The following is a 19447-nucleotide window of genomic DNA, read 5'->3' as shown; positions in this document are numbered from 1 at the left end:
GCAGAAGTGTGGTGCATATTCTCTCACTGCCCCAGGAGCCTAGACAGAACATCCCAGCCATCCTGGTCCTGTTTTGAGAAGATCTTACTGGAATGTTTGCCTGAGAAGCCTGCATGGCAGGAGCAGTGTTACCATATCTAATGTTGGTCACCTCTGTACAGATAGGCCATCTCTAGCTAAAAGGATATTTATGTATATGTTATCAGTTTGGTTTTTTTTTAAAATAAACTTGGGAATCCCAAGAATCCATAATTCACTTAAACTGTGGCAAATGTGATCACTAATTCTGGCTGAGTCTGGGAGTTCCCAGGTCACTCCAACCCAACAGGTCTGCGATCCCCACATACAGGAAGCAGGTACTTAGGGAGGCGGATCCAGGGGTTGCTGTGGAGGGTCCTCAGCCAGAATGGCTTGAACAGTACGAGGGGAGGGGAGTTTTCTGCATATTCCTGTCTACAGAACAGGGAGAATTTGCCTAACAAAAGGTAGCCTCTTGTTCCTGCCTTTCCCCTAAATTTACTGCTTGAATAATTATAATGACCCTTGATTCTGAAAAGTGTTCTTGCCCATGATCCATTATTACTGTGTTTTTTAATAATTTACCTGGGTCAGTTTAACTCTCCTTAGTGGGTCTAAGCTGAACTTCATGTGCTTAGGAGACTCTGAGTATACCCATCTTGAAGCTCTGGCACAAATCAAATGATCTGCAAACAAAGCTGTGCAGACAGCAACATACGCACCTTATTATATTCAACCCCACTAACTCCATTAAATTCACTATCTGTTTATACCAGACATTTTACTTATACCAATCCTCACAATGATCCTATAAAGTAGGGATATTATTGTCCCCAGTTAACAAATAAGAAAACTGAGTCACAGAGAATATGTGTAAGTTGTCCATCTGCTAGTTAGTGGGGGAGCACTGAATCTAACCAACCAGTCCAAATGGGAATCATCAACATAATAAAGGCAAGTTACATTGATGAAGTAGGAAAGGAAAAACATTTTTTCCTCTTAAAGCTATATTCAGCAAGAAGAAAGTCTTGGAACATCAAGAACCGGCTGCAAAATTGGGAGAAATAACAGAAATTGGCTAATTTGTCAAGAGTATCCAAATTAGCAGTGAGAAGCCTGAGCCCTCAGAAAGCACAAGGAATTCTCTGGCTTGCCCTTTCTCCCCTTTTAAAACCCGAGTCTCCTCTTAATCAAATACACAGATGATACCCACTCCATTTCTCTCAAACATGCTTTGGTTTGGTTTCAATATAAGCAGAAGGGAAGAAGAGGAAGGAACTGAGGATGACAGTATCGCTATATAATAGTGTCTGTTGTGTATTTAGAGTTTTTTAGATGTTGTACTTTTCATTCTTGTATCAATCTTTAGGACCAGTATTTGTCTGTCTGTCTCTGTCTGACTCTCTTTTCAATACAGGACTGGAGGTTCTGGTTAAATACCTTGCAGAAAATCCTCATACAGCCAGTATAAAGGCAGAGCTTTTAACTCAGGACTCGAATGCCCACATTTGCCTCATGTGCCTCTTATCCCAAGTCATATAAGGAAAACACATTTATGTCAATTCCTTGATACAACAAGAAACCCAATCAGAACAACCACCTCAAGAAATGCCATTTCACTTTTCAACTAGAGCTGCCAATCAAGTTAGAAAACATTAAAATAAGGGAAGAATCTTTGACCATTAACTAAAAAACACGTTTTTATTCTCTATCAAATGTGCTTCTCTTGTCTTGTGCACAATATTTAAGTGGCCCTTTGAGAACACCAGCTTGGGTCCAGTACAAACAGGTTAAAATAGAAGTAAACCAATACCTACGTGTCATCAAGTGGCAAAATTATGTTCACTGTGCTGCAGTTCTTTGCTTTTTGAGCCAGACTCTTTTCACAAACTTCATCCACAGAGAAGAGACAAACAGTTATCACTTGGCTCATTTCTTTACGTCAGGGGCAATCAATAGACAGCCTGTTATGAACATGGCTATTGCAAATTACTCAAATTATGTCTGGACTGTGGCAAACATTTTCATGAACATTTATCTAATGAACTTGAAAATTCTTCTGAGGCTCTTCACCCTGTTATCCAACTCCATTCTGCAGTTACTTTGCCACTAGGCCTGGATTTAGAGATATTTCAGCCTCCATCATCTCCTGCCAGTGGAGTTCAGGGGTATTTGCCAAACTCCATTTCCATTCTGCCTTGCGTCAACTGTGGGGAATCATTAGCTGCTGCGCTCAGAGCACTTACTGGAGAACCATTTGATAAAGAGGACCCTCACTGGGTGGGAGAGCTAATGGATCTCCAAAGAGACAGAGCAAAGCACTGACAGGGAGGGTCCTGTAATTTTATATAGTTTATCATTGGGAAATGGTTACACTGTGCCCAGTCAACGCTCTTAAAAATGGAAGCTTTGATTTCAAAACCTACTCAGGCAGAATGAGACAAAGTAAGGAAGAGCAACTCCTCATAGGGCTCCCCCTCCTTTCAATTGCTTTCCCTGCTCCCCAAGTCCTGGGAGCATTCCACCCATATCACTGACTGCCCAGTCCATCAGCCCATTTATGGAAGTACAGCCTCAGGCAATGGTTGCTATTGGACTGCTTCTCTCTTCTTTCTAGCAGTTCCATATTTCAAACGAGTCAAGCATCTTCAAGGGAATTGCTTGACAAATTTCCAAAATGATCGCTTCAGATCAAATTCAGCTAAAATGCTATCCTCCCAAAGTTTTGAAAATCCATTTTACAGCAAGGCTGGCGAAACATCTAATGAGCTTCAATTCAGGGGAGGCACATCCTTTTAACTTGAATTTGGCCTCAAAACAAGTTTGGCCCAGTCAAATGTCTACCAATCTTTTCAGTCACAATGGCTTCCTCTTTCACTCTAGTGAAATAAATTACAGATAGCACCATTTCCCAAGTTCTTAAAATTTCTAGAAATGACATAAAAATAAATATGTTAGAGAATATCCTGCTTTTATTCAGAATATTTTGATTCAATGAGTTTCTAGTGACTTGCTTTCCTTCTCACCCAGCTTTATTTCTGTAGGATATATCTTTCTATTATTTAATCCAATTTTTTTATGTTTCAAAACACACGAATTCAGCATGGAAAAGAATTAGTGTAAAAAGTGTAAATGAATTATTAATAAAAGAAGAAGCACACACATTCAAATATACTTGGTAGTATTTAATCTGGAAGGGCTTAATTGGAAGTTCTCTTATCAGCCTAATAATAATGAACTATAATGACCTTGATTTAACAGAGACAGGGACACTATCTATCTTTCTTAATGGAAAGATGAGAAGCAAGGTCAAGTGTTTTAACTAGGTATTACATAAATGAAATACATGTGTAATGTACAGATCTTAGAAAATTCATAAGGTTTGAAGAAGAAAATAGTTGTAAAACCTATTAGTCTTTTTACTAAGCTCTTTTTTAGAATTGGATTGCTATTGTATGTTCAACTTTAGAATATCCTGAGTTTCATATATATAACATGATATAATGAGCATTTTCATGTCCTTAAAACATTATGAAAATTCTAGTTAGGCTGAATTCATCCAATGCATGGATGTGTTTTAATTTATATAGAATTATAAATTCAGGGTTTTTTCCTAATACAAAAAATCTGTGGTGAATATTCTTATAAATAAATCTATATATACATTTCTGTACACTACATTTTTAGAAACAATGTAAATATTTTGAAACATACTGAAACATTACATACAGAAGATACTTAACAAAATGTACTCCCTCAGGTAGTGAATGAAAATGTGCTTTTGCTCTACTCTCAGGAAACTGGTTTTAAAAATCATTAAGTATGTAACAGGGAAAAAAATTTAATTTGCATTTCTTTGTGAGGCTGAGTATTTTTCATGTTTATTGGTTATTTGTATTCCTTTTTAAGGGAGGAATAAGTTCCCCTTGTTGCCCATTTTCCTACTGAGACTTAATTTTAGTGTTACACTAGTTGATCTATGTAACTCATTAGAATATTAATTCCTTGCCATATTTTATTATACAGTTTACTGATAATTTGTCTATCTTTTAATTTTATTTCTGATTTATGGGATTCAGACCAAAAAGCAATGTTCTGTCAGGCTGTTTATTTTTTCCTTCCATTGCTTTTTGTTCAAAAGATCCCTTCAATTGCTGACATAAATAAATATGTAATTTTATTTACTGTTTTCCTCAAGACTTTATTAATTACATCAACTCTTGAATTCATTAAAAACAACTTTTCATATAAAGAAGGAAAGTAAAAATCCAAATTTGACTTGTTTTAGCTGATAGCCAACCAAATTTACTGAGCCATCAGCCTCTCATTTTCCCTCTGATTTATGGATCTCTCCTTACTCTACACTAAGTTCCAGAACATACCTTGTTCTGTTTCTGCCAGTCCGTCAGCCAATGATCTAGGACGTTATAGCATATTTTAAATTCAGCAAGACCAAGTTTGCCTATTTATTTTTCTTTAAAATCCCCTCTGTCCAGGTATTTTTAGAATCTTGGTATTGCTCTTAAATTTTCATTAGCTTGCTCTGTAATTTCTAAATACTAAAAATGGCTTTCTAAAGATACACTAAAGAGTAAGAAAATAACAAAGAGAAAAATATGAAACCTCCCTCATGCTGTTAACATTTTTGAGCATACACTTTAAGGATCTCTATCAGTGATGATCTAAGTAGGTTTGCATCTATTCTTCTTAGGCAAGTAAACAGAAAAGTGTTAGAGCATGATCAATCTTTCTCAACATAGAAAAAATTTTTTGATTCATAGGATCACAATCAGGATTTATCACAGGATTGCAATTTACTTTTAAAATACTAAAAAGCATAATCTTGATTTCTCTTAGATCTGAATGTCACAAGTAAAGCCTTTAATGAGCTAGATTCACAGAGACCCCTACATATTGCTGGTCTAATATACTAAATTGTGTGTTTTATTTAACTTGAAACATGGCCCAATTGGTAATTTATTACAAAAATACCCCTGATAGCATGCCAGTCTCGTGAAAATACTTTCCCTTGTTTTCCTTACTTCCTGACAACAAACTACTTCATTTACTCCAAGTGCATTACAAAGAACAGCACCATTTAATTCCTAAATTCATTTCTGGATGTATTTATTTAACAATACCTTGGTGATAGGAGGTGCTCTATAAACATTTGCCAAATGGAGAAGAATGAATGAAACATACTACTTAAATAGAGTGCTATACAAAATAGCACATTATTAATAACTACATGGGAATTTTTAGAAGTGGCTGATGCAGGAATAAATGTAAGCTTTTTATTCACAGCAAAGCCCAGGAGATGAATAGTGGGCACACGCAATGTGTGATTTATTCATACACTCTAGTAGGAGATTTATAGGCATCTATTAACCTACTCAAGTTCCAATTCTGTCTTAGGCTGGTTTTTTGTCATGATTAGCTATGTTGTGACTCTGTGTTAAATAACAGGTTGTCTGTGCTGAAATATGCAAGAAATATGAAGACAGAAGATCAAAAATTATATATATACATCATTCCAGCTAAATCATAGATGTATCTCTGCTTGTGTATGCAAAAAAATTAGACATGCATATATGCACAAAAGCAAAAGATATTTTTTCCAGACCTGAGATCCATTATCATAGACTGGATTTGTCTCCCAAATAATTAATATGTTGAAGTCCTAACCTCCAGTAACTCAGAATGGGACCATATTTAGAGAAAGGGTCTTTACAGAGATAAGTTAAAATAGGGTCATTAGAGTGGACACTAATCCAGTATGACTGGTGTCTTTATAAGAAGAGGAAATTTGAATACAGACACAGAGGGAAGAAAATGAGAACACACAAGGGAGAAGATGGCCATCTATAAGCCAAGGAGAGAGACCTGAAGGAAACAACTCTGCCAATACCTGGAGTACAGATTTCTAGCTCGCAGACCTGTGATAAAATACATTCCTCTTGTTTAAACCACTCAATCTGTGGAACTTTGTTACAGCAGCCCTAGCAAACTAATACACCATGAACTAATCCAGAATATAGTGAGACTGTATGTTGAAAAAGAATAAGAATTATTTTTGTTATTTTCAACATTCTCAGTTTTCAAAAAGATTAATCATACCCACCTGGGTGCTGTGGTGGGGCCTGATCTGATCCTTCCTTTGGGTAAAACACCATCCCAAAAGTCACTGCTTTAGGTGAGACTTCTAATTAATCGCTCCACCAATCGATTAGGAATTCAGACTTAATTAACTGCATCGCCCACTTCCACATGGTGATCTCTTTAACGTATGGTTGAGTATCTGTGAGAGCTTGGATACAGTTCATGCTTTGAATGGGTAGATAGCTCTTGGCTTTTGCCTTGAGGTCTTAAAGTCACTTGTGTTCTTTCTACCTCTGTCTACACTGACCTAATAAATATAACACAAGAAGAGGGATGTGGGAAGGAGCATTCCCACTCCCCTTCATCCCCAACCCAATTTCACAGAGGACAGAAACAGGGTATAAATTTTGTAAGTGTGGTAAGTGTAATGGCACTCCCCAAGTCACATGGAAGCCATGCTCTCAAGAGTGAGGAAAGGTCCCAGTTCTGTTTATCTTGACAGAAGACAGAGATCTGCCACTGTCACTCATCGGTTCCTTCAAACCTGTGTCACCCACTGGGACAACTCCTCTTCCTCGTGGACTGAAACTGGCCCTTAGAGTCAGGCAGGATTTGCCAACATGTTCCAAGCTCCTAACTACAAGGCGCATTTCTCTGTGCCATCTTAATAAAACAACACAGAATGAAGTTTTATAATAGCAATATATAGAGGAAAAAATCGTAATTTTCCATGCTTCATGATTCAGAATAATTAATTTAATAAGTGTGTCATATGAGAAGAGTAAATAAAGAGAAGGAAAGGGGTGTGGATATATATGATCACTGAAGCATATACAATTGCAAGAAAAAACAAATTACCAGGGGTAGTGCTGGAAATAAAAGCTCAGTGGGAAATATTTTTTGGATGCTAATTTGATTCTTCTATGGAACCTTAAAGCTGCAGTGCCTGCAAGTGCACTATTTATTTCAACTTGTTTTTATTTTTAGCACTTATATAATAACCTTAAGTCTCTAAAAACCAATTAAACACCTCCTGATCTCTACTGGGAATTTTCCCTAAGTAGTTCTCTACCTAGACTATAACAGGACTATGATTTCATTTACAACATCTTGCTGGAGAGTGTTTCATCAAGAGAGGTGTTAAAAAAATAATGAAATTAATAAACGAGGGTAGAATCAAGATGAGCTCCAGTCTTCTCTGGACACAGTTACAGTCTGGGGTTTGGTTCACAATCAACACTGAGCCGATAGATCTTAGATGAGCAGTTTGCTTTGCCATGCCACATTCTGTAGTTTTACAAGAAGGTATTATTTCTTAGTACAGGCCAATGTGCCTAAGTCCTGAACCAAAAAATGCAGCCTTCTAAAGTGAATAAATAATTATCTCTATTAAACTGGTAGATATAAAAGTAAACCCTTCTTTGCTTAGTCAGGTAAAATTCAGATCTTGTCTATTTTAATTCAGTTTTACCTTCTTCAAATACTAAAGATACCAGCCTTGCCCCTTCCCGTCTTAAGACTCCTGATTCTGCCGTTCCAACAGCTGGACTAAATGCATCCCACGTAACACCGCAGAGCTCAAACACCGCCCCCTCCCCGCCCACCCCGCTGCCAAGCCTCTTTGAGGGCCTGCCCCCAGTACCGGCCACCAGGGGCTTACCGACAGTGTTTATGGGATCCCGTCAGGGTTTCGATCACAAAGCACTCGCCATCATTGAGACAGTATGCGAGGTCCTTGTCTCGGCAGGGTTTGAAGTGCTCAGATCGCTCAGTGGAATACGTCGTTGTATCTGTCAGGGGAAACACACAGAGAACTGCTGTCAGCAACGCGTTCTGCCACCACCGGGCCCCACTCCAGGCCAGGATCTGTGCACTGAGGACTTCTCCTGGGCTCTGACCCTCCGCCACCAGAGAGGGAGAACAGACCCTCCACTGGACTGAAGAAATGCAGCTGGATATGACCACACTTTATGACTGAACATTGTGTGCCCCCCAAAATTCACATGTTGAAACCTAATCACAATGAGGTGTGGCATCAGCGGGTGCGCCTGTGGGAGGGGATTAGGTCTTGAATGGGATTAGTACCCTTATAAAAGGGCCCCAGAAAGCTCCGTCGCCCACTGCAGGCATGTGAAGGTAGCCAGAAGATAGCGCTCCATGAGCCAGGAAGTCCTCACTGCTCCCCAGACACTGAATCTTCAGGCACCTTGATCTTGGACTTCCCAACTTCTAAAACTGTGAGAAATAAATTTCTGTGGTTTATGAGCCCCCAGTCTGTTATAGCAGCCCCAACTAAGATAAGCACTGTATTCAGTCGTCTTATTTCTCCACTAGATTTTAGCAATTGGAATCACTCTATAAGCCCCCTTTGAGGACACATTAACAGTAAAAGCTGAATGATTCTGCAGTCAAACACCTCAAACCCGCTTTTGTTAATTTCAGTTTTTAACAAACACGTTGTATGAAAGATTGAAACAGGATCTCCTTCCCTTTATTGTTGCCAAATGTCATTAAACATCTGATCACTGCATATTGTGACCGTTCTGTCTGTGGAAACCAATGTCAGTTTCTATGAGTTTTTTGTTTTTTGTTTTTAGTTACAGCTCTAATCGGCTAATAGCTGAACCAATTATTCTTCCACGTTTTCCTTTCCTTATGTAATTAAAATGCAAATGTTCCAAATTCCGAAACAGAATCTGAAATGTGAAGAATGTTTCTGGTAAACACCTAACAGAACCAAATTATTGTCATTTTTAAGCATTATTTTAAATGATTTATTTTATTTTTTTTTAAAGATTTTTATTTATTTATTTGACAGAGAGAGAGATAGCGAGAGCAGGAACACAAGCAGGGGGAGTGGGAGAGGGAGAAGCAGGCTTCCTGCCCAGCAGGGAGCCCGATGTGGGACTCGATCCCAGGACCCTGGGATCATGACCTGAGCCGAAGGCAGACGCTTAATGACTGAGCCACCCAGGCGCCCTTTAAGCATTATTTTAAACATTTGTTTTTAAAATCATAATTACTTACATTTTTAAACTAAGCTGTATGTCTACATCCTTTTCCTAAATATGGAACTAGCCGTAAGTATGTGCTATCTACTAGACACAGACTCTGTTATCACATGTAGACATTCTTAGTTTCACAGTTTTAAGCAACTAAAGTATTAGCACCAACTCCACTGCCATATTGGAGAAAAAAATACATTTAAAAAATCAAAGATGGGGGCATCTGGGTGGCACAGTCATTTAAGTGTCCAACTCTTGATTTCGGCTCAGGTCATGATCTCAGGGGTTGTGAGATCGAGCCCAGAGTCCGGCTCTGTGCTCAGCGGGGAGTCTGCTTGAGATGCTCTCTCTCCTCTCCGTCTACCCTACCCACCCATCCCCCACTCATGTTCTCTCTCTCAAATAAACAAATCTTTAAAATATAAAATAAAAAGTCAAAGATGAATAAATGATTCTGCATTTAAGCTCTTTTAATTTCCTTTACTTAGATCTAGATTAAATAATAATGTTCAATATCATGGGTTATTGTAACCAACCAGCTTAGTAACTGGAAGCCACTATGAGCCTCTTCCTGTTCATCATCCAAATTGAGGAGAAAGTGATTGCCCTAAAAGGAAATTCACTCATAACCTTCCCACACCTAAAAATCCTCAGCAGGCCCCATCCCCATAGGAATAACTCCAAATTCCTCAGAGAAGGACTGAGACCATGTGGAATTTTGCCCTCTGGGGTCATCTTGTACCCTAAGACACACAACTTCATTTCCAATTATTTTTCTATTTCTCCAAACACAAGGAGCTGTCACACTGCTCCTTCTTCCTGGATCATCTTTTTCTTTGCTGGAAGACATCCAGAAATCTTTCAAAGCTTACATCATCTTCCCATTGTGTCTCCCTAGCACCTTTGATCACTCACATCACTGCATTCAACATTCAATGCTGCATGTAGCCATTTGTTCACATGTTTATCTGTTTCTTTAGTCTGTATGTTTCTTAAGGTCAGAGGTGGAGCCTCGATTCACAATTGGTGTTCAGTAAAAAATGTCTTCAATAAATCTGGATCACTCTAACACTGCTAAGAGTTTAAATGCCATTGGTAAACGATATGATCATGAAAGACATCATTACAATCATATAAAAGTTAATGCGTATCTTACAACAAGTTAGATATAATTTCACATCAATCTTAGCATTTTAGTATACCTACTTTAATACTGGGGAATATTGGAAAAATAAACACTGCCCTCAGAGTCACAGAAATCTTCACTCACATACTGCTCATATAATGTGGGCATTGAAAAATCCCACTTCTAATATCTTCTTTTTTTGGTGGTACAACAGGAACTTATTTTTCCATTTTAAAACATCTGTCTGTTAATATTTTGGCACAAAATAAAGGCTCTGCAAAACAGAAACATTTTCTGTTTTCCAGGAGATCTCCTCTACAGAGAAGATCTGTTATTCAAGACAGCTTGCAATAAATAGTTACACAGAATCAATCTTTCTACGGGGAAATATTTAAAATTCAAGAGCTCTGAGCAAAATATTCAATACGAAACACCACACAGTTGATTGCTACACTGACTGAAGTATATTAACTCATGATCAGTTAGTTAAGTTTTCCTTTAATTTCTTATTATCCATTTATTGATATTCACTGATCATTCCTCTAAGAACAGCTTTTCATTAACATAACCTACAGCATAAAAAGTGAGATCCTTATTTTATAATCAGTGGTTTTAACAAGCTACAGACTCCAAGAGCAATACAATGGCAAAGCAATTACAATCAATTAGTTTCCATCTGACAAGTGCTGTCTCCAGTGGTTACCTCTCCATTCTACCAACTGCCTTCCCTATCATGTTATCATGTATCAGCACATTACAGAGGATCAGAGACCCAAGTAAATGCCTCTGAAAAGTCCAAGGTGAGAGAGTACAGAGATGTCAGGCTTAACATGTACTCGGGTTTTCCATTTCCATAGCTTAGAGAATCCAAAACTTAATATAAATGCACATGCTTATCCCTTGCAATGACTTGACTGGATTCAAAGAAACACCACTGCTAAATATTTTTAATATTTTAATACAATAAACAGTAACAGAATGCTAGGCTTGATCCTTCTATCAGTATACTGCAATCATCAACAAATTTGAAACCTTAGAAATTACCTAAACATTTCACTATATAGTGTCCATATATCACTACTCACCTAAAATCACACAGGCATTGGGCAAGGTAAATAAAATTCACCACTGGGTAAAATTTTACACTTGTAGGGCATCACACCAAATATGTCAATGGAAAGATAGAAAAATTTCTTAATGGAATCACTAGGCTGTTACACTAACTCTAAGACCACCTACCCACTTTTGTAAAGTAGTAAATAAAGTAAATAAGTAAACTGTGCCTAGTCACTGTTAGGCTTTCTATCACTCATAACCAAACACAGCCCATCAAAGAGACAACAGTAATTGTGGATGATACCCTCCAATATTTGTATATCTACTTATAAGTGCATGTATGTATATATTTGGTTAATTATCTTACATATAAAATATATTAAAAACATCTAAAATAGAACATAAATGCAAATGAGATAACAATAAAGTATGAGGTATACTTCTGTATTTTCTTTCTGTGCCCTAAGGTGACACAGTGTCCTTTAAAATATCCAGGTGAGTATTTTGTTCTAAAGAGGAAATCGGGGACATTTGGGAGAATGACATAATGCATGTGATCTAACTCCAAACTTTCATGACCCTAAGAACCTTGGGATACCTTAACAATCAGGTATGGAACTCTCATCTGTAAACTTATCCAGCATTTTTGAAACCTGTTTATATATTTTAAACTGGTTCACTTTTACAATAGTCTAATATACTAAACTGCCTATAATATATGCTACTATTTTGTTATGTATTTAAAATTCAAAGGGCGTCTTCTGTTTCTAGGAATGTAACTTGATAAATTTGTTATAGAGGTTTTGATTGTCTTCAAAAAAAATCACAAGGATAAACTTCCAGGCAAGTAAACTAGGAGAAGCCTACTATTCCCATGAATTCCCATTTGTTTTTCAAGGTTCGCTCTTATCCCAGAGTAACTCTTTCTCAGACATCACTCACTCCCCTGCATCAGCCCAGGAATCTCCCATCTGACCAGGCCATGAGCTCCTGAGGGGCAGAGTACGTCTTCACATCTCTCTGATCCAAGATCTTATGGACGGTCTGACACAGAGGTGAACACAACAGGTATTTATAGAAGAATGATCTTTTTATACATGAGAATTTTTCTAAATGTTCTGTACTGAAGGCTGTGCACGCTTTTCATAAAAGAAAAACCCCATATGAATAAATGTTTAGAAGTTAGGACTCAAGAAGAGCTTCCGAAGCAATTTAGGTAAAGTGTATAGAAATTGATGAGAGGAGGGAAAAAACCAACTCCATAGGTAGAGGGGGCGGGAGGAGAGAAAAAATTAGGGATGGTATTCTCAAAGAGAGGACAAAGGAACGCTCAGCTTAAGATGAACAGAGATGGTGCTAAGGATGGGCCTTCCAAGCACCATGATCAAAGTTCAAGGTCTCAGGCCAAGCAAGTGTAGTTGCCAGCAGGAGGAACTTGTACCCATTCACCTGAGACCGCAGGAGCTGTACAATTATCCAGACCATTCATCTGGCACTTGTTATATGTAGTTTAATGTGTTTTCTTACATTTTTCTGAGTTTTGGTCTCTATCCCCAGGGAGGTCAGGGAGAGTGCTCTGCTTTTAAGTTTTGTATTCTTTCCACACCATGTAGCAAACATAGTAAGCAATCAGTATAGTAATTAAACGCACAGTGGGAAGTAGTAGTGGTTAATTCATTAAAGGAAAAATGGGAAGAAAATGTAAGTCTGGGAAAGAGAAATCCCTGCAGATTTTGCAATGGAAGTTAATTTTTTAATGAATTAAAACAATGACTGGTTTTCCCCCTTAAGTACTAAGTTGAACCTGAATATTACTTATTGAGGCTTTCTTTGTTGCCAGCACAACACTGCACATTGTGGGAACACAGATTTTGTTGCAAGAACAAGAGCGCTAAATAGACTATTACAGATAATAACTGCAGTAGATAATCAGAATAAAGGGAGAGCTTAATTCAGGCTATAGTTCTCTCTGAAGGCTCCCCAAAGGGTTGGCACTGGGGCTGGGTCTTGAATGGGCATGATTTAATTGGCACAGGAAAAGGAATTCTAGATATGAAGAGCAAGAACACCTAAGGAAGGAAAATGATGACATGCAGCATAAACCCCAGATCCATTCCACGCACTCCCGCTTGCAAATGTCAGAGTCATCGACCAGTTTTTTCCTTCCCCCACTGAGTTCACGAGAATTCTCTAAGAAAAGTTAAGATGCAATCTAAAAGCTTTTAGGATTAGCAAAATACCTTTACAGGCTAGCACCCATTTAAATATGGTCATGAACTCCAGCAGACTCTTCCATGGGAGTGGTATAAATGAAACCTGCTGCCATACATTACAATTCCCAGTTGAATCCGCCATTTATTGGGCACACAGTAAGGAGCACTGGTAGGAGATGGACTTATAAATTATTTAATGGTTAAGGAAAATTGCAAGACGAATGCAGTAGTGTTTGAAAGGGAAATAAACCACTCCCCAACTGGCAAGAGGCAAACAGAGCTTTCTTCCTGCTGCCAGAGACCAGACATTGTTCACTTTGCTGGCATGGGAGAAATGAGGAACGTGGGGCAAGGAATCTGTAAGTTCAATTGAGTCATGGGGCTGCAGCGAGAACTGACAGTTCCTGACGTATCCCAGAGCCATCCACTCCCACAGAACTGTAGAAAGGACCCTTTCTAAATTTGCATGACATACCTGCCACCTTACAGTTTGAAATCTTGTTTCTAAAGACTGCACCAGTTTAAATAAGCTTGCACGAGACGTAGCTTGTTCAATAGAAATGCATTTATTTGGAAATTGCAGTTTATCCTTCAGCTGAATCTATTTCCTCCTACCTGCATGCATGCACAGGCCTAGACAAACTGCTTTCAGCGATAACAGTTATAATGGCAGCTACTGTCACTGGAGCTCTTGTCTTGTCATAAGCCCCTGGGCTTCCGCTAGGTACTACGCTACATGCTCTAGGCACCATCTCTTCTCCCCATGTGGCTCCGCTGAAATGGTCCAGTCTGTGTCACTAGGCATCTCTAAATCCAATGGATATTTGCATATTTTTTTTCTCATCTTGTTTGAACTCCCAGAAGCACCTACACTCAAGCCACTCCCACCTCTGTGAAAAACCTTTCATTGGCTCCTGTGTTATCACCTAACATTGATTTTCCTCCTGCTTTTTAGTCTTTGCCACCTGTCTCATGTAATTTTTACTTAAAAGCCAGATGGCTTAAGAACTAGTCTTCAAATAATTCCTAATGTACACTCTGCACTGTGCTAACCATTTCCCATTAGCTATGTTTTGGCTTTAAATAACACTATGAATTTACGGTGTTATTTACTTCCCTTATTTTACAAATGGAGAAATTGAGTCTTAGAGAGTTATATCATTGACCCAAGATCATAGGGTTCTTAGTTGGTAGCTTCTGGACTCAAACCAATGCAGCCTGACTTTTCCACTGTACTCCTTCTCACAGACCACTTTTTTTTTTCTGTTTGTTTTTTTTTTCCCCCACTTTCACTTATCTCCCAGGTGAATGCTATCCCAGGTGTGGTCCTCAGACCAGCAGCATCAGCATTATCTGTAAAGTTCAAGAGCCCCATCCTAAACTGACTGCATCAGAAACCAGAAGTAAGTGGTGGGATGCTCAGTTAACAAGCTCTCCAGGTAATTCTCCGAGAACCAGCTGCTTTGGGTGATCCTCTTGCCAACATGCCAACAACTCTCAAAGCTATACCTCCAGCCCACTGGTGTTTCTGAACTCAATCTGCCTACCTTTCCCTTCCTGGTGGATATCTCGAAGGCACCTAAAAATAAACTTGTAGAAAACCCAAGTCTTGCTCTTCTTCCACAAACCTACTCTTCCTCCACAAACTGATTCTCGGACTTAACTAACCACACCATTGATGCCATTGACTCTGCTCCAGCTATGGACAGATTTATTCTGATTAGTCCTGTCATTTCCATACTACTTATTAAATACTTTGAATATTACCTCTGTGCATACTTGACAGGCAAAAGATTTGAATCTGGGAGAAAGTTCTTGAGTAAACAAACATATAAATGTTTATTAAAGATATATGACTATTTATTTTTCATTTGAAACCCATGAGCATAAAAAAAATACCCTGATCTTTAGCAGTCAGCCTTGGGCCCATTCCCATGATCATAGATACTTTTTTAAAAAAAAGATGTATTTACTTATTTGAGAGAGAGAGAGAAAGAGAGTGCACGAGCATGGGGGTGGGAGGGGCAGAGGGAGAAGAAAACCTCGAGCAGACTCTGTGCTGAGCGTGGAGCCCGATGCGGGGCTCTATCCCACAACCCTGAGATCATGACCTGAACAGAAACCAAAAATCGAACATTTAACCAACTATGCCACCCAGGCACCCCAAACATAGATTTTTTTTTAATCATTTTGCTCTGAACACGTTATTACAGATATGGAGCTACAAGGTGGTGTTTACCTTATCATGCTGAAGGTATGTGTGTGCTGGTGATGTTGGCATCATCATTACTGTTATGACCATTATAATACTCAGAAAGCATACCATTAAGCATCTACTACATGTCAGGCCTTGAGATAAATTCTAGGAATAGAGAGTTGGCCTTGTCAGGTCTCTAGGAACTCAAAGTCTAATTTGGGAAAAGGGTGGGGAGCAGAACATGTAAAGAGTTACACTGCAGTTCTGAGTGATGATCATAGCACTAGAGGAAGGAAGACTTATGCAAGTTCCAAATACTGAGAGCTACTTCTAACCCTAGGATTTGGGGAAGACTTCAGTAGGAGCTCATATTTCACATAGGCCTTAAACAATTAGAATTGTTTTGCTGTGCAGGCAACTGCTGGTGTGGATAGGTCAAAGGCACAGCATATATAAAGTCACAGAGCCTTAAGGGGCCTGATTTTGTCCAGTGTTATTGAAACCCAAGGAATGTGAGAGGGAGACAGGAAAGTGAATCCTGGAGGGCCTTCTATGTTTGGCATGTACATGTGGGTAAAAAAATGAGGAAGTGTTTTGTAATTTTGTATAATGAGAACACGATGGGAGTTTTAGGGGGCTCAAGTGTGCTATCAAGGTGAGTGTGTCACCTGTGGACTTGCAGAAGCCTCTCGGCAGAGCTCAGGGAGACTGGATGGGGGACCGCTGAAAGGGGCTTTCACCCACTATATGTCATGTAAGGGTGCATCTGGGAAATAAAGAGTCACAGAGAGTGGAACATTGTCCCCAGCATGGACAGCAGTCCCATTTTGAAAGGCATTCTTGCATGGGAAATCAAATCCCAATAGAAAGTTGCTTAGGAATGTGGTGTGGAAAGGAGAGCTGAGTGATTCAGGTCTAAAATGGCATCTGATTAAAATTCCCTGATGCACCTGACTTAGAAGATAGGCAGAGACCTGAAGGAAGTCTGTTAGCTGAGGTCTCTATGCTGGAGAAGCTTGAAAGGCCTCACCCAAATAATCTCAGCACTCATCTTTCTTTCGGAAATCAAGATTGGCCAGTCACCTACAAAGGGTCATATTCTTTCCTTGGCTGATAGTATTGGAATTTCTTATGCAGTTATAATGCCATTTGTAATTTCCAGTGCTGCTGCTCATGTGTAAGTAAGGGAATGTCTGAAAAAGTGGGAAATGATTCCTCTGGCAGCCAGACTGTGATGTCTCCAAATAAGCACATGATTTTCCACCAAATACTCTGTTGACTTTATTTGGCATCAGACAGAAGACAAGGTCACTTTGCAAAAAACATCTGGTTATATGCCCCTCTTTTGACCAATGTTAAGTGACTGCTCTCCTATTGACCTCTTGCATCCTGGATTTTTAAGCTACTCATTTGTAGTAATGTGCTCCTGTTTTCCTGAGCCTCTGGGGTTGTCAACTCATAGTTCAAATTACCTGGCAAGACTGCTTGATTAGGAGAAATGAAGTTTCTATGGGGATTTTAAAAAGTCTCATCTCTAATAGGTAAAAATCTTTAATTCAGGGTTGGTGTGAGGGTATTGTCCTAGTCCATTTGGACTGCCATAACAGAATACCATAGACTGGGTGGATTATAAACAACAGAAATCTGTTCCTGATGATTCTAGAGTCTGGGAAGTCCAAGATCAAGATGCCAGCAAGTTTGATGTCTGGTGAGGGCTTCCTGGTTCATCGACGGCTGACTTCTTGCTATGTCCTCACATGGGAAAGGGGGGTGAGGGAGCTCTCTGGGCTCTCTCTTATAAGAGTGCTAGCTAGCTCCATTTAGGAGACCTCCGCCCTCATGATCTAATCACCCCCCCAAAAGGCCCCACCCCCTAATACTATTATTGGGTGTTACTGTTCAACATATGAATTTGAGGAGACACAACCATTCAGCCTATAGCATATTTTCATTCAATCAATATTTATTGAATAACTATTGGGCAGCTGGTGATGGGCTATTTACTGGGAACATGCCACACCACACACACACACACACACACACACATATACACACACCAAATAAAGAAAAAAACATATTCCTATCTTTCAGAAACCTAAGGTCTATGAGACAAACAGATGAAAGTAATAACGAAGGTTATTATTTCTCACGGTGAATCTGAGAATTGTCCCTAGGGTGAGACTCATTTTTGTTAGCTTTGATAAACCAGCTCAAAGGCTGGGTTTCCCAGATCTGTGTGTCATTTGTGGTTCAAGGCTCTCAGTAGTCAACAAAATGTCTCTGCTTGAAAGAATGAAAGACAGAGAGCACATCTAGGGGACTAGGATCTTGTCCTGAGTGGGGGACACACCCAGGAGAAGAGCCCTGCATTTGGCAAAAGGACCTGAAGGATTCTGTAGAGAAGACAAATTATCGAGCGGGAATGTAGCTTTGGCGGAATGTTTCATTGTCTCATAACATGTGCTCTGGATGAAATCTAGAGATCACTGTGAGAGTGTGGGGTGCAGGGTGCCCCCCTTTGGAGAGGAGCTGTGCAAAGGCCTCAGGGGACATGCACATGGACCATTTGAACAACTGTGGCCTATGCCCTGACAATGGGGGGCAGGTACTGTGTATGAGATGAGGACGGAGACAGACAGGGGCTTGGAAATGTTTTGTTCTTCATCATAAAAGCCAGGAAAAGCCACTGAATGATCTTCCAGAAGGAAATGACCAATCATTATGTATTTTTGCACAATTGTGTAAACTGATTATAATGTGGATAATTCATCTTAGGGTAGCAATCATACATGTAGGCAGGCCTATACAGAATATTCCAGGTGAGGTAAGAGGGGAAGAAGTGGTGGATGCGAGAGAGATTTATGAAGTAGAACTGCCAGTATTTGGTGATTCACATGGAAGGTGGAGTAGGATGGCTACTAGGCTGATCTTAATTCTTCGGTTTTTGGATTAATACTGAGGAAGTTTGGGAACCTGGTGCAGGGCATCTTGGATGTCATGGAGAGACTTCATTCAGGGGGATTTGAGCAGTGGTCGTCTACCAACTAGAATAAAACAACTGCAATATTTTAATAGTTAATACAATTAATGAAGCACACTACTGTATATTGGACCTTCTCATGGTCTAAATCTGTCTTTAGCTGTCTTAGTTGTAACAACTGAAACTAGACAATCTTAGGATAAACAGAAACCTTAGAAGTCAAAATGTGATAGTAATGCTTGAATAAACCTATCATTCAGATTTAAATATTATCTTCGTTTTGCAGAAGACAAACTGAAACACAGAGTGACCAAGGAATCTTCTTAGGATTTCACAGCTATAAAATGGAAAGGCAGGAATTACACCCAGAGACGCCCAACTCCATAATGCACGTTCTTCAGCATTCTACAGTTCCACCTGCTCTGAGTGTTGGACTCTTCTAAGGTGTGTGTATTCAAGCCTCTTCTTGCCAAATTCCATTAGTCACCCTATTATGAGTAAATGGCAGAGCAATCAGGAAGTAATGCTTTTCAGTAACCCATTCATGTTCTCACCCATCCGCCCCACAGCTGTCGATCTGAGCACACAATGAAACACTGAGTAAGGTAGGTACTGGGAGAAGGTAGGTGGGTACAAAAACTAAAACAAAGACAGTGCTCGACACTGGGAACTTCTATTACTGTCTCTTTCAAATTTCCCTTTAATGCTATTACGGCTTTGAAATAATGTCTAAACATTGACACGGTTCTCCAA

General features: G+C 39.2%; 1 protein-coding gene across 4 annotated transcripts in view; it reads right to left on the bottom strand.

The window, feature by feature from the left end:
• Positions 1–19447, bottom strand: part of NRG3 (neuregulin 3) — a 1029538-nt gene that overhangs the window by 567537 nt on the left and 442554 nt on the right. For all 4 annotated transcript variants that reach the window (XM_044916509.1, XM_044916510.1, XM_044916511.1 and 1 more), the window contains exon 2: positions 7778–7907. In XM_044916509.1, the coding sequence (XP_044772444.1) occupies positions 7778–7907 (130 nt within the window). The remainder of the gene's footprint in view (positions 1–7777; positions 7908–19447) is intronic.

This window comes from Neomonachus schauinslandi, chromosome 6 (assembly GCF_002201575.2).
Source record: "Neomonachus schauinslandi chromosome 6, ASM220157v2, whole genome shotgun sequence".
NCBI classification, from domain to species: domain Eukaryota; kingdom Metazoa; phylum Chordata; class Mammalia; order Carnivora; family Phocidae; genus Neomonachus; species Neomonachus schauinslandi.
The sequence above is the reverse complement of the archived record's forward strand: the minus strand, read 5'-3'. Positions and strand labels throughout refer to the sequence as shown.